The following is a 15,281-nucleotide window of genomic DNA, read 5'->3' as shown; positions in this document are numbered from 1 at the left end:
ACAAAAACAACAAAAAGTCTAATAAAACAGTGAATATTGAAAAGATAGCGGGCAAATGAACGCGCATCGTGTGGCGACAACAACAAAGTTGGCGGTGTATTTACATATGTATATGCATATGCATACAAAGTGCAAGCTGGCACGCATAAATATATAAACATACACACATTTGTATATAATTATATATCTACATATGTAAGTTTATGTAAATATTGTATTTAAGCCAGTTTGTTGCTGGCATTGGCGCTATAAGTTTCGCAATTACAAATTTGGTCACCAACAACCGACTGTCGGAGTATTAAGTATAGCAACCGGTGGTCTGTGGTCTTGCGCCAATTGTGGGCTTGGCGTGGCGCTTGCAATTGCATTTGGCAAGCACTGCACCGGCTGGAGACCAGTTATTTAGCTCACCCGATAACTGCTGTCATAAAAATTTCTATTAATAGCTTATTTAACGGTTATTAGAATATAATGTTGGCAGAACTATTTAGCAAGTTGCTGCAAAAATCGCAGTTTTAGAAGCAGAAGCTGATTTTAAGTCAAAATTAGTATTATGACAATAAAGATATGGACTAAAATTTCGTTCAAATGTAAAAATTGTAATGGAGAAATAATGCAGAAGTAAATGTTTTTGGTAACAATTTCTTGTAATGCCTGCAGTTTCGAACATAAAACCAAACATAACATTTAAGGGAAGGCAAGTCAAAATACTTCAATATAAAGATAGTTTCAAATAGGCTTTAGAGCTTTTGTTTGCTACATTAAATTAGTGAAAGCTTTATAAGGAGTATTCAAAGCCCAAGGCATATCATTTTTATTGTGTTTTACACGGACTGTTTATTCTATCAAAAGAGATTTCAAAATGTGTATCTAAAAAGTCGCAAGTTCAATTTGGAGCTCTCGCTTATTTGAAGTGCAGTAAAAGTTTGACAAAAAAGGTCAACTTCCAAGTGAAACATCTAACCTAAACTAGAGCAACTTTTCAGATTTTTTATTTATCTGAACTATGAAGGAAGACATTTATACCAAGATTTAAACTCCTAGTGAAATGTAAGAATCAAGGTAGAGCAGAGCTTTTTTACGTGAAAGCTTCAGTGAAACTTTGACATATACTCACAGTCTAAATATACATATATTTTATATTATGATTGAACATTTCAAAATGATCTCAAAAAAATAAGCAAGTAAAAAGGTTATGTTCAAAATCGATGAATAAATCAAAGTTCAAAATATGTTGCAATTCTTGACTCAAAACACAGGGAAAGTTTGATTTGGATATGCAATATATATTAGTATATGGATTTTGTTTCACTGGTGATTTTTAGAAGCTCTGATTTGTTATAAAATTCATGATTAATGCTCTGGTGTTGGGTTGAGAAGGAATAAATGTGCAAATGTTACTATTCTTATAGAAAAAGAGTATTTATAGATCTTTCATTCTTCTATTATAGTGTTATAATACTTAGTTATAGATTTTTCATTGCATACCGCTTTGTTCGAGCCATATTTTTCACCGGTGTCAGAGGCCTCCAGCAAGTGGGCGCTCTCCTCTTTAACGCCCACTTTGGCAGGCGTATTTTCCATTGAGGTCGTCGACATGTTGCTGGTTATCGTTCCTTTTTTCGATTATTTAATACTTTTCTGGTAGTATTTTCGTGGTTGCACTAATTATTTGTTTATGATTGTAATATAACAGTAGTAATCCTGTAAAAACGGTACTCCTTCTGCTGAGTTTTTTGCAAATGTATTTCGTCAGGTGTCTTCAGTTTATTTGTAATTCTCTGTCTACAAGACTACGATTATTTCGAGTTGTGGAATGATGAAATGTGTCTTTTCAATTGAATAGCGATTGTAACCGAATGTCAAAAAATTTTGCTTTCTCACTTGCACTTGCACTCACGCACTATATTACTAATATATATTCAGCTTATTTTTTATAAAGTTGTCTATTTGTGTATATTATAAATTCCCACGTTTTTACCACGACGAAAGCAATGTCCTTCGAATGTTATTGTCAATGTTATTTGTGATGATTAATCATAAAACTACTGCACTTATGCTGCCGTTACTTGCTGCTGCTCGTCCAACTGTTAAATGCAGATTCACCGTTTTGGACTTTGTGCTCCTGGCGCTCGCTATCTAATGCTCACTACGAGCTTCGTTTTTCGGTTGCGAAACGCTGGCCGGGTTTCTACGCTAACGTATGACCAGGTTACTTACGACTTCGTGCCGTACTGAGTCCTGACGCCACAATAACACCCACACTTTGGCAATCAACAATATTGACGCATGCTCCGTTATGCCGTGACATTGACGTTGTTGCCTCGGCTTTTATTTATAGTTTATGTTGCTATTGGTTTTGCTTTTTTGTCCTTGATACTGGCGTATTTCACAAAACACGTATTTTTGACAACAATGCCGGGCTGGGTTTTATGGACTACAGATTTTTTGATTCTTATCTGCTCAGTTTTGTTTCGGTTTTTCTTACCAAAAACTACGAACTCCTGTAGATTTTTGACTGACTAGATTTTTGATCGTATTTTTGCTGCCACTGCTATTTTAACTTTACATACATATATACAATACAACTACATATGTACTAATTCCGTTATACTTATTGCTCGATATTGCCGTTAGTATCCTGATATGCTCTATCACACAGTTTCAATGCACTTCCTGCGTCGCTTTGCTTTCCTTTGCACTTTTACTTTTATTTCCGTTTTATATGCATGTCTATTTATGTTTAAGTGTATACATTTATATGTATGTATGTATGGTTTTACGTAAATATGTTTTGCCGAGTACGTATGGTTGAGTATGTTTCGTTATATAAATTTGCTCTTGTTTTTCCACTAATTTCCAGCTAAGCGCGTAAATCGAACTTTGTTTCTGTACCGCCTGAATGCTTACAAGTAAATGCTAAAAAATTCGCCTCTCGCACGAAATATAAAAACTCGTATCCACCAAGCATTCTCGTGCCGGTGGCAATTCGCGCCACGGCATTGTAGCGCACGCACGCACACACCTTAAAATGCCGCCTTTTGTGCGTATTGGTGTGAGTGCCGACGCATCTGGTGGCATGGCACACACACATATAACTGTATATATGTATGTTAGCTAGTGTATATCGCGTGCGCCTGTTATTTTACTCACGAGCGCGCTCAGCATCGTCCACGCCCTCTCCCATTCCTTCGTGTATGCATACCATTGCTCAAAGCAGTCGCGTCGCGCACACCTCCAAAACGGCAGCTGCAAAGCTTTGGCGCTATTTTGTTGTTGCATTTGACAGCTGCTGGCTGGTCTAACAAGTCATTCACCACTGGTGTAGCGTGGCTTGTCGGCTAAGGGGCTGGTGTGGCGACAGCGTGTTGTTGGCATTGTGTGTAGTGTGACGCTAGGCGCACACAAGTGGGAAGAGGGTAGCGGTATGTAGGCTGCAGAGCCGATAAGAGTTCCTGTTTTTTGCTTTTTTGCATAGTTTCGTTCAATGTACGATTTTTGCTTTGCTTTAGTTCTTTTATATTTTTTGTTTTGCTTTGAAAGTAGCTTCGTCATGCTCTCAACGCAACTAAGCGCTCGCGGTGCACTCAGCCAAATAGTACGTGCCCCTCTTTTCATTTGCTTTTGTTGTTTTAAGCTAAATGTTGTTTGTTGTTGCTGCGGTTGCAATAAAATGCATGTACATACGTCACAGCAGAGATATGGAAATGTTTTGGGTAGGAATAAATCGATTTTTTATACACCTACGAGTATGTAAGAGCACAAGTAACTTTCGTGCGAAAATAAATTTAAAGAGCGGAAACGTATCTGAGCGCAATAACAGTAAAAATAAATTCAAATCAGCCAATTCCTTTATAAAAAGCAGAAAATCATGGATTATAAATTTTTTCGGCTAATGGTGAAAGAGATTGTCTTATGCAATACCAGCGAAATTGCCTTGATTACATCGTTTCCCAGACCGCTGACGCATAATTCTAAAAGGTTCCGAAATTGCTTTGTACCTGAATTGGTTTGAGATATACATACATATGTATGTATGTATATAATACGCAATTCAATTAGTAAATATTGAATTTTTGCTAGGTATGTGGGCTGGGCACACCTCTTAACAGTCTGCTAAAGTCAGAGTGGGGGTTTATAGAGGATATTCGTGTTTAATAGTGAATTTGGAGTAAATAATTATTCTTGGATAAGCCCTCGTATAATTATAAAAATAGTAAATAGTTCTTTAATAACATTCTAACAACAAAAACAATATTTTGTGTGGAGAACTTTGTTTTCTATTTACTCAGTCAATCGTACTGACGGGAACTATACGAGTATAAACGCGAAAATGAAGCGAAAAATGCTTTTCGGATAATCCAGTAATTGTCTCTAAATCCAAACGAGTTCAAAAAATTAACTCAATAATGCATTTTTTCAAATTTCTTGGAATTCGCGGCGAAATCAAAGCCGCTGGTGTCTTCATTTATTTAATGAAAGTAAAGAAATAGTTTCGAAAAAGTATTTTGGGAAATGAATCAGCGCTAAAAGAAGAAAATTTCTAGAACATTAAAGTTAATAATTAACAATATTTCATGCATGTGGTCTCTAGTTCAAATATACATACTTATTTATATTATGTTGAAAAGCATTTTCCAAATTTGCTAATATTGTGGAAAAAATTGTGAACCCTAAAGTTTGTAAATAAACATTAACATTAGAATTTACGTGTTTATATGAACAAGCTTTTTGATGTGCTTTAATGACTAAATGAATTCTATAGTGGTAGCAGTATTCTTCATTTTTGATGTCTTCCAATTTTTAGTATTCTTTTTACTACTTTTTCAATTTTTTTTTTCTTTCCATTTTAATCTCTTTTATTTTTTCATTTCTTCCTACTTATTTCCAAATTATTGAATTCCACTACTAATACTAATGTGTTGATAAATATTTTAGTTGTTTACCGAAGACTGTAAATATTTGGGAATTAAATAAAGAGATAAGGAATGAAAATTAAATGTTTGTCAACCAAATTAAAAGATAATTATAATTTCAAGAAAATGTTAGCCAAAACAAATTTTGAATTTACTGCGAATTACAATATTTTTTGTTATTGTAATAGTATGTATGTAAAGTGTTGTGCTTATTATTTTATACATACATATGTGCATATGTATATCCTCATATTATGTATTAGCTTGACTCTGTTGGATGTCAAGGAGTCTTCAAAGTCAAAATATTTATTTGCATAAGTGTGTACATGTCGCAAACAATTGCAAATTGCGTTTTAAAAATTGCATAAGCCTAGGCAGGTATGAATACTTGATGATTATAGTGCATTAGGGCGGTTGCTTCCTTTTTAAGAGCAACACTTAATGTCATATTTTGTAAATATATTTTTATACAGTTTAATTTTTGTTATTTTATAACTTTATTGGCAAAATCTGACAAAAATCTCTTGATTTATTGATTCGTTTAAGTTTATTTCGAACAAGTTTATAATATGATTTTATGTTTGCGTTTTGTTTTAGTTTAACCTTTTTCATTTCTTTTTAATTATTTTACTTTTTCTGCTATTTTTATTTAACTTTATGCAACTGTATTTAATTTCAACCCGCTTTAATTAAAATATTTTTTACTTTGTTTTAATTTAATTTAGTTTAATCTTATATAAATTCATTTAATTTAATTGCATGTTAATTTATTTAATTTAATCTAATTTAAATTATTTTAAAAATTTGAAAAAAATTTAATTAATTTAATTTTATTTTACTTTATTTTATTTAATTTAATTTTATTTTATTTTAGTTATTTTATTTTGATTTTGTTTAGTTTTAATTCAATTTATTTTCTTTCATTTTCTTTTATTTTATTTTATTTTATTTTATTTTATTTTATTTTATTTTATTTTATTTTATTTTATTTTATTTTATTTTATTTTATTTTATTTTATTTTATTTTATTTTATTTTATTTTATTTTATTTTATTTTATTTTATTTTATTTTATTTTATTTTATTTTATTTTATTTTATTTTATTTTATTTTATTTTATTTTATTTTTTTACTTTATTTTATTTTATTTTATTTTATTTCTTTTTCATGCGCTTGCTTTCATCAAGACTTCATTTTACAAATTTTAACGTAAAACAAGGCGCACCTTAATACATACAATACAAATACACGGCAGTGTCGGCAAAAATGTCAAGCCTTATTAGAATATTAACCTCAAATGGTATATCGAATAACATTGAAATGCACACGAACTAATACTTATTCGATTTTACTTGCTTTATATAGATAAGAATGAGTAATTTTTATACAACTCGATGCATCATAGAATAAATAATGCTTCACTTAAATATTATATAGAACTAACCTTGAGAATTTAAAATTGCCCCAGTATCACTTTACGTGATTCGAATAAAGGATTAGCGCTGACAAAATTTCCTGTTAATCTGTTTTAGAACTAAATTATCTTGCGCCATTTCGACGATAAACCCAAGTTAAGAAGACTTAGTTAATACTGAATTACTGAACATATCTCAGATATAAATTTATGCCTATGTACTTAGGATATAGACAAAACATATGTACGTATTTTGAACATAAAAGCCTGACACTTGAATGTAGGTCTTCCAGTCATTTGTCTTTTTGTTTTTTTTTTCTGTTTTATTAAAAAAATATAGGTTTTTATTTTACTTACCGGATAAAAAGTGAAGCCTTAATTGAGGTATATGATGTTTTTCAAAGATTACACAAATCTTTTAGTGGTAGTTTAAGTGCTGCAAAGAGAAAAATATAAAAATAATTATTAGTTTTTATGGAATATTTGGTATATTTGTTCAGTCAAAAATAAAAAAAATGTTTAAGTACAAATTTTACATTTTATATAATTTGCAAAATATTTGAAATTCACGAAAGTACTTATGTAGTTCAAAAGGAATAGGAGAAGATAGTTGAGAAATGAAATTAGGGATAATAAGCCTAAATCTGACCTTTCAGAAGTTTTTTTAAGTTAAAAAATTGATAATACGAAAAGTGATGGGGTTTCTTTCTAATTGTTGCAGGACTGGAAAAGTCAGCAAGGATAATTAGAAATTGGTTTTATATTATAATTAAAATAAAACCATTATTTTTATAGAACATATTGCGAAAGGGCAATAACAACAGGAAGCATATTCATGCCGACACGTATTTAACTAGTTCTTTCCTTCTTGTCATGCTTGATCTTTGTTAAAAATCGCTATTTAGTCGAATATAAAGTCATACCACAAATTTCCGCAGTCGATTTTAATACAAAATATACCTACTTTAAAATAAGTAAAATTTTAGTAAAGCCTTATAATCGCTCTAAATTCTGGCATGATCATATTCATTCGTTTTATGCTAGCTGCTTGTTCGATTCATCTCTTTCTCATATTGAAGAAATCTTAAAACTTAGCATTTGATTTTTTAGTTTTGGTGGTAAGAAGAAGTTGTTGAACACATTGAAATATATTTATGTACATACATACAAACATTTATGGTATATATATACATACGTACGTTTATTTTAAAAAATTACTGCAGCAAATGAGAAAATGAATAAAAAATGTTCTAAATTTAGCGAAAAACAACTTTTTGTTCTTCGCTTTTTCCCCAAAAGCTTTTTTAAATTGCTTTAAGCCGTTATTTTGGTTATTATTTTTATAATAATTTGTTATCTAAATCGAAAATTGTTTTTGTTGTAGATTCCAGTTTGTTTGCTTCGAGTCATAATACTAAATATTTTATTTTGACTTTTAAATGAAACATTTGTGTTTATAATGGGTCTTAATAAGACACATACATATTTACATACTAATATTTTTGCATAAATATTTGAAGTAGCGAACGACGCAATGGAGCTGGACTATTTTGCAATTTTTACCACAATTTTATGCAAATATTTTTAACTTAGATATGCTTATTCAAATAGAGTACAAAAGTATATATATGTATGTACATATATGCACATACATTCATGCATATATAGAGAAATATAGTAGTGCTTATCATTCTGCTCACACAAAACCATGAGTTTTTTAACTGAACTGCTGTGTTTTGATCAATAAACCGGTTGATAAAAGTAAATATCGTGCATATTTTAAAGTTAGCAAACAAACGAGATTCAAATGTCCACATATCCGGAGGTGAGATAAAAGAGGCATACAAGTTTGTCCTTCATGAAGATGGGAAGCCAACAAGTGTGTAAGCTTACATATACACAGCGCTGCCAGATTTTTCCGGATTTGCCGGATTTTGCGAGGTCGCGGAAGATGTGGCAACCCTGGAAATAGCATAGCAGTGATGCAAGAATACATACATACATATGTATATATGAAAAAAACATACTGCAATCCTTTGATCAATTATCAAGCCTTTTAAGGATCTCCTTTGCCCTAATAAGGGACTTTTGTAGCATGCAATACGGAATGAGTAGCTCTTAAAAACCGAAATGTTTTTTTATCTCTGATTAACATACATACATACCTTCATATGCATGGCTACAAATAACAGGTTCCTCAAGTACAAAAGAAGGTCGTGAATATCAAAAGCAATTTCGCTAACCAAATTCCAATTTCAAAAAAGCTTCACGTTTTTATACGCATACATAAGTAAATACTTATATACATACATACAAACATAAAATAGAAGCATGCAAGAAGACACCTTTTCGAAAGCATTCAAGGGGCTCGTCTCAACACAAGAACATATACATACATACATACGTGAGCATTGACACGCAGCGTTGTTTGGTAGTATATGTGCCACCCAGTGAGAAATAGTATCAATTTTGAGATGGGCATTCTTATCGGAAAAAGAACATGTAGCAGAAATTTTTGACTTAAAAACGCAAAATGATTTATTACTGCAAGAGATATTAACTAAAATACAATAACCTTATTTATTTAATTTTTGTATATGAAAAAAATAGTCGATTTTACCCATAATTAAATTGAATGGTATTGGCAGACGACTGAGAACTGGTAGCACATCACCAGGCCAAAATAGTCAAGTTCGGGATATGACTAGCTTTTGAAGTCAAAAATAGCTGTAGGGAATTAAACACAACAAGTCTAGCATGAGATACAGACTAGTTTCTATGTACTTTCTAATTATTTAACTCCCTACAGGGTACGTACATAAATTTATATATTTGCGAGTACGTTTTAATGACACTGGTCACGTTGCCACAAAATTTCCAAAGCAAAACTGATTCATGCTCAGAGGATAAATACCCTGCATACACATATATAAACGTACTATATGTGAGTGTGTATGTATGCATATACCAATGGGCGGCATTGCTGGTTTGAGAACGTGTACTAAACGCAATAGTCGGCGCGCTCAGTTGTGGTCCTGCCTTGCCGAAAAAGGGAGGCGAGAAATGTATTATATAAATGCCTATAAGTACATACATACATACATATACATATATTGCTATTTTTAACCCTTACGACAAATGCTCTGTAAAAAGAAGCAGTTGTTAAATACTCTAATATATTTGAAAGTTTGCGCAATTTTCGATTTCATCGTTTCAAAAGGCTTCAATTGTCAAAAAAATTTACGAAATTCTGCAGAGGTAAAAATCTTTTATTAGAACAAATTTTCGAGCATGCTGATTAAGTATATAGAATTTATATTTAATTGTTAGCTACGTCTAGTGTGTGCAGGCTGGGAAATTATATAATCTTTAGTATTTCGCTGAAATGAAAAATCAGATTAAATTAGGAAAATGCTATTAATAGAAGTCTCGCAGTTTATAATCTGAATCTCAGAAGTTTTTTATATCCAATTTATAAAAAAGAAAGGCTTTTTCGAATTAACCGTGTTTAAGCATCAATAATATCTCAGAAATTTTTTGCTAACTTTTCATAAATTTTTTTTAATTCATGTGCAACATATCTACACAATTGTTCCAATATTGTCATACTGCTTATTGATTTTTAGTTTTATTATTATTTTTTATTTTTGAGTCTGACTCAGCGAGAACTCCTTACATTGCACTTATTAACACAGAAAAATTGTTAGCTGTTGAAGATAGCTGGAAAATAATGAATCATTTCTCAATATGTACATAATATATGTATGTATGTATGTATAAGCAGAATACATATAGACACACAAATGAGTAATTTGGCAATGTAAGAAATCATTGAAGAATATTCAAAACATTGCAAACCTCTCATTCTGATGCCTTGAATTACAAAACGTTGTCGGATCTACATACATACATTCATGTAACTTATATGTAATGTTAGGAGCGCAAATGTAAATTCTCTACATAGAATGTCTTGCGTCAAAACATTGTTGCTTTGACGTCATCTTCGTTGTTGCCAACGTTGTGCCAAGCCCCAAAACTAACGCCAATCAGAAGTGAGCAGAACCTGCTGCTGTTACTTCTTGCCCATTTTATTTCAATTGTTGTTATTGGCTTTTTGCTGCTGTCTGCCTCAACTCACAACATTGTGTTGTAAATTGTAGGCGCACACCCCTCGAGCAATAGCTCGTCAACGCGCTACTCATCAGTGGTGAGTGAATACTACTACTCGTATGAATGTATGTACATACATTTGTAGGTATAAATAAAAATGTGTAAGTTTTTGGCTGTTTATTGATTGCTGCGTTCAGTTGCCACATATACAAGTATATATGTACATACGTACACACATGCATATACATATATACATATGGACATATATATTCATATAAGTATTTTGTTCAACGAATCTTGGCCCACTTTGTTGACGTTAACATGGTTCCCTCCGTTTTGTTGCACTTAAGTATGGATATACTATATATTTTGACTCACAAAATGTGTGTTGTGTGAGACATTTCAAAATTCTATGCGAGCATTGCAAGTGTTGTTTGCCACTAATTTCAATATATGTACATATGTACATACATACATACATAAAATTTCGTTGATGTGGGAGATTGGATGGTTGTTGTTGTCATTACTTTAGCAGAAATATTCTGGACAACACATACTTTCACAAAAATATATGTATAACAATGGTTTGGCGCGCTCTCCAACTGTGCAAATATGTAGCCACCTGAGCTCAGTGAAAGCAGCAAAGAAAAAAATGAGAAATTGAGAAAAAAATGTATGAAATGAAGGCACTCAATGACTTTTGAACGAGAATATCACGCGATGTGCTAAATGTGCCTATACAGTTACATATTAAATGCAAGTATGTACATGCAAGCACGTATGTAAGTTGTTTGTATGCAAGCGAGCAGTGCGAAAAACGCCGCGTTTGTTTTTATTATTTTTACAAAAAATGCACTTACAAGTGTTCTGCACATACACCAGACATACAAACATATGTACATGAATAAAGTCGTAAATTTTGTTAGACAGGCCTCTTTCGTGGCAGCGCAGTTGGCAGCGTGCGCGAGAGTGGTGAGCGCAGTCTCATTTCTATTAGGTGATAAAAGAAATGCCAAACATCTCACAGTTCGCATTAATTAGTTACGTGGGCATTCAGCGATAACAAATTGGTTGATTAAACTTGGCGAAATATAGTCGCTTCTGTATACTTTAACGATTAGCAGTGAATTGTGAGAAAATCGACACATTTCTCTGGAAATATACTTCGATACATAATTATAAATAATTATATGAAGATCATGTGACTCCTGGTCGCGTTGATGTTGATAGCTGAACAAATTGCAGTATACTCCGGATAGCTGCACTTCGCTTAATTTTCATACTAATCAATTTAAAAACAAAAATATGTGTACTTTAAGTATTTATTTAGTTTTTAATAATGATATTTAAATGATAAACTTTAAAAGAAAAATTAAGAGCAACCAAAACTAGATAATGCACTTACATATATATATACATATGTACATACATATATTTAGAGATCATTGTTAAAAAAAACTTAAGGGATAAAAAGAATTAATTTTATTGTATGTACGCAGCATTTGCATTCACATATTTAGAGGTCGTTGCTTACGTTCATAAAATTTTAATTGATAAATCAGGATTTTTTTTTTGTATTTTTACAATCTACGTGAAATAACAAGCCAATCCCTATTCCTTAATTCAGACTATGACTTGTTTTTCGGAATAAAAATATGTTTGCTGTTGTTGTGTATACCTTCGGAAAGTAACAGATGCTTTGGAGGAAAATTATCTTTACTTCTATTTTTTAAATAACATATGCATACTTGTATTTCTAATTAATTAAGCGGGGAAACCAATTAACCGAGTCTAGTAAGGCGGAAATTTGTACACGTATTTTGTATGGAATTATTGTTGACCGGTCAGGTGATTCAAATAAATAGCCGGGGTCAATTAAGCGTGCGATACTGTATCGCAATTATGAATATACGCAGGCACGTGATTCTCAGTGAGTTATGTTTACAACTTCATTCAAATTATTTGAAGCTTCTTGAGGTGTGATAGTAAATGTATATTGTTAGTGGAGTCTCGGTGCAAAGTCTCGTGTAAGCATTTTCAATTATCAATTCAAAATATAGAATTATTGGCTAGTGATTAGATTTTTAAAATACAAGGCAATAATAACAATAATTATTAGATATTATATAGAAAAAATATTACTCATACGACATGTTGTTCAATGAGCGACATGTCGAATAGGAACGTAATTCAAAATTAATAAAGAAGTTATCCTATGTCAAAACAAGTAAGGAAAAGTTCAGTTCGGGTATAATTGAACACTTTATACTCTTGCATTTGCAAGGATTAAATCTAGGGAAGTACCTTCAGGTACTGGTATGGTATGGTAGACCCCATATATACATATAGCGGGTTTTGACCCGATTTTATACATTCTAAGCATAAATATGCACAGTTATAAGAAAAACACGCTCTCTCAATTTTATTAAAATAACCCACTTTTTGACACCCGGAAGTTCGAAAATCTTTATATTAGGTATATGGGGCTAAAGCAAGTACTGATCCCATTCAACCCGTTTGTAGCACACAGACATACTACTATCAGAAAAGGAGTCTCTCTCACTTTCAATTATAAATCTGACACATTGACATTGGATTTAGACAATTTTTGGCTATAAAGTGGCATAATCTAAAGACATTATTCGCGCAAAGTTGTATCCCGTTATGTTAATGTCTTTTTGATTCGTACATTCGAAAGGAAAGAATCAAAAGGAATTTAGAATTGTGTTATATGAAAAGTAGGCGTGGCTGTTGTCCGAGTTTGCCTATGTATAAAAATGTCAGAGGAATGCCACACACCAAATTTGGTTGAAATAGGTAGGTAGGGTCTCGAGGAATGTGTTTTCAGCTAAAAGTGTGCGGTGCCACGGGGTTATTATCAAATTTGATCAATTTTCAAATTGTTAGTAGGAGTTCATATACATAATATTTGTACTAGGCGAATTTGGTTTATTTTCAATTTTTTTTTTTTTTCGCAGAAGCCACTTGCTACCGTTAGGTAAACAAAACTAGAGTATAATACACTGTAGTAACATGTTGCAAGAGTATAAAAATATTAACTGAATTATTTATAATATATACAGTTCGGATGATATTTTTCATACAAACTACTTTTAACTACAAATAATGTGATAATTAGTACTTTAGTATTTTTGTCGAAAGTTGTTTAAAGTACAAAGTGGTAATTGAAATTGACATAAAATATTTAAATTTAGTAATTTACTAAAATCAACACAGTAAACTGGTTAACTAAAAAATAATATGCAAAATTAAAATGCTAATGAGTTCGATCTTGATCTGCGTTATAAACGTCTGACCTTCAAAATTAAACAATTTTAGAACTTTAAAATTCTTAAATAAACCTGAGCTATTTTTGTTATTTTTCGCATAAGAATTTGGTATTCGCGTGTGCACCAAAGAATGATATTAAAAATGTATAAAAGAAAGAGAGAAAGAAAGGAAATATGTACATACATACATATATTAAATTGTGTGAGCTTTTTTGGCTAAATTAAATTTTCTGATATAGAAATTGTTAAAATCCGTTTGTAAGTGCATATGAAATAGTTGTGACGAATTGAGCTGTATATATTAAAGTTCAATTTAGAAAAACTATTTATTTTTTCTTATTTATGTAACAATATATATACATATATAGCAAACTTAAGTCAAGCATACACTGTCAAATACTCATTTACATTCTTCATTTCTCAGACCGTCAAATCGCATTCCATAATGTTATGCCCCGCTTGCTAATTAATAAGCAAATACGAAATGAAATTGTAGTCTGTAAGAGAGCTTAAGCGTGAGAGCATTTGTAAAAAGCATAAAATAAAAATTATTCACCTTCATGATTTTCAAAAACGACATAATGTTAATTAAGTAAAATTTTTAAATATTTGCTTAATTGCCTAATCTACGTTATATAAAAAAGAAATAGGGAAATATCTACACTTAAAATCCGAAAATGGTTAAAAAAATTTATTTTTTTGTAAACAAATATTTTTATTATTTTTGTCTTTCAAAGCTGTTTAAAAAATTAAAAATTTAATCATTTTAATCTTCAAATTTCCTTGTTTGATCTTATTAAAATACAAAACATTTTTAATGCGCCTAATTGTAGACTACGTTATTCCAGCTTAAATCGTTGCCTACATTAAGGCATATCTCATAACAAAGGTCCTGTAAGTGCTGTTTATTAAGGGTTTAGGGATAGTCAGAGGCACGAAAAAATGAGAATTTTCAGTATTTGTTTTCTGCTATTAAATCGTGTTATTTTACACAAGTAGTAATATGGCATTATTATAGAATGTGTTGACGTGAAGTCACGAAAATTTAAAAAAAAAAAATTAATTTCCAAAGTTATAGTTGTTTGTGTTGATCCAGTTTCAAAAAAAGGTACTTGCGGTGACAACCATAAGTCCTTGGAGATTTATCTAAAATCAATCGGACAAAAAACATTAGTTTTATAAATAGATAAACTCGGGCCTGATCGATTTTTTTTTTCAAAATTATGAAAATGGCGGCCTCAGGAAATTTTTTCTCTAAATTTTTGCGAAAAAATCAACAGTTAATTGGTCTTAAAAAATCGAAATTTTTGAAAAAAAAATCCTTCGCTCAGGCCCGAGTTTATTATATATTCTAAAAGCTGTATAAATTGCATTAAAATCTACTGAGCGGTTTTCGAGTTACAGTTGTCACCAGTTTAAAAAACATTGTTTTGAGAAAAACGCGTTTAAAGTTTCACACTAGCGCTTTGGAGTGCCCGAGCTCTCTTTGTTATTTGTCGAATAACTCAAAAACTAATTATCGGATCAACGTGAAATTTTCAGAGAATATTTT

At 31.3% G+C, this 15,281-nt stretch overlaps 2 protein-coding genes across 4 annotated transcripts in view; one reads left to right on the top strand and one right to left on the bottom strand.

Annotated features, from left to right (window-relative positions):
• Positions 1-15,281, top strand: part of LOC126762710 (39S ribosomal protein L20, mitochondrial) — a 366,701-nt gene that overhangs the window by 18,102 nt on the left and 333,318 nt on the right. The window lies entirely within an intron of this gene.
• Positions 1-15,281, bottom strand: part of LOC126762691 (facilitated trehalose transporter Tret1) — a 70,628-nt gene that overhangs the window by 13,085 nt on the left and 42,262 nt on the right. For 2 of the 3 annotated variants that reach the window (XM_050479628.1, XM_050479629.1), the window contains exon 3: positions 6,687-6,765. Coding sequence is in view for 1 of the 3 variants with exons in the window: in XM_050479627.1 (XP_050335584.1) it covers positions 1,489-1,599 (111 nt within the window). In the remaining 2 variants the exon portion in view is untranslated. Of the gene's footprint in view, positions 1-1,488; positions 2,914-6,686; positions 6,766-15,281 lie in introns of those variants that run through there. The other variant, XM_050479627.1, reaches the window with a different exon arrangement.

This window comes from Bactrocera neohumeralis, chromosome 6 (genome assembly GCF_024586455.1).
Source record: "Bactrocera neohumeralis isolate Rockhampton chromosome 6, APGP_CSIRO_Bneo_wtdbg2-racon-allhic-juicebox.fasta_v2, whole genome shotgun sequence".
In the NCBI taxonomy this organism is placed as follows: domain Eukaryota; kingdom Metazoa; phylum Arthropoda; class Insecta; order Diptera; family Tephritidae; genus Bactrocera; species Bactrocera neohumeralis.
Note: the sequence above shows the minus strand (reverse complement) of the source record. Positions and strands in the feature narration are given on the sequence as shown.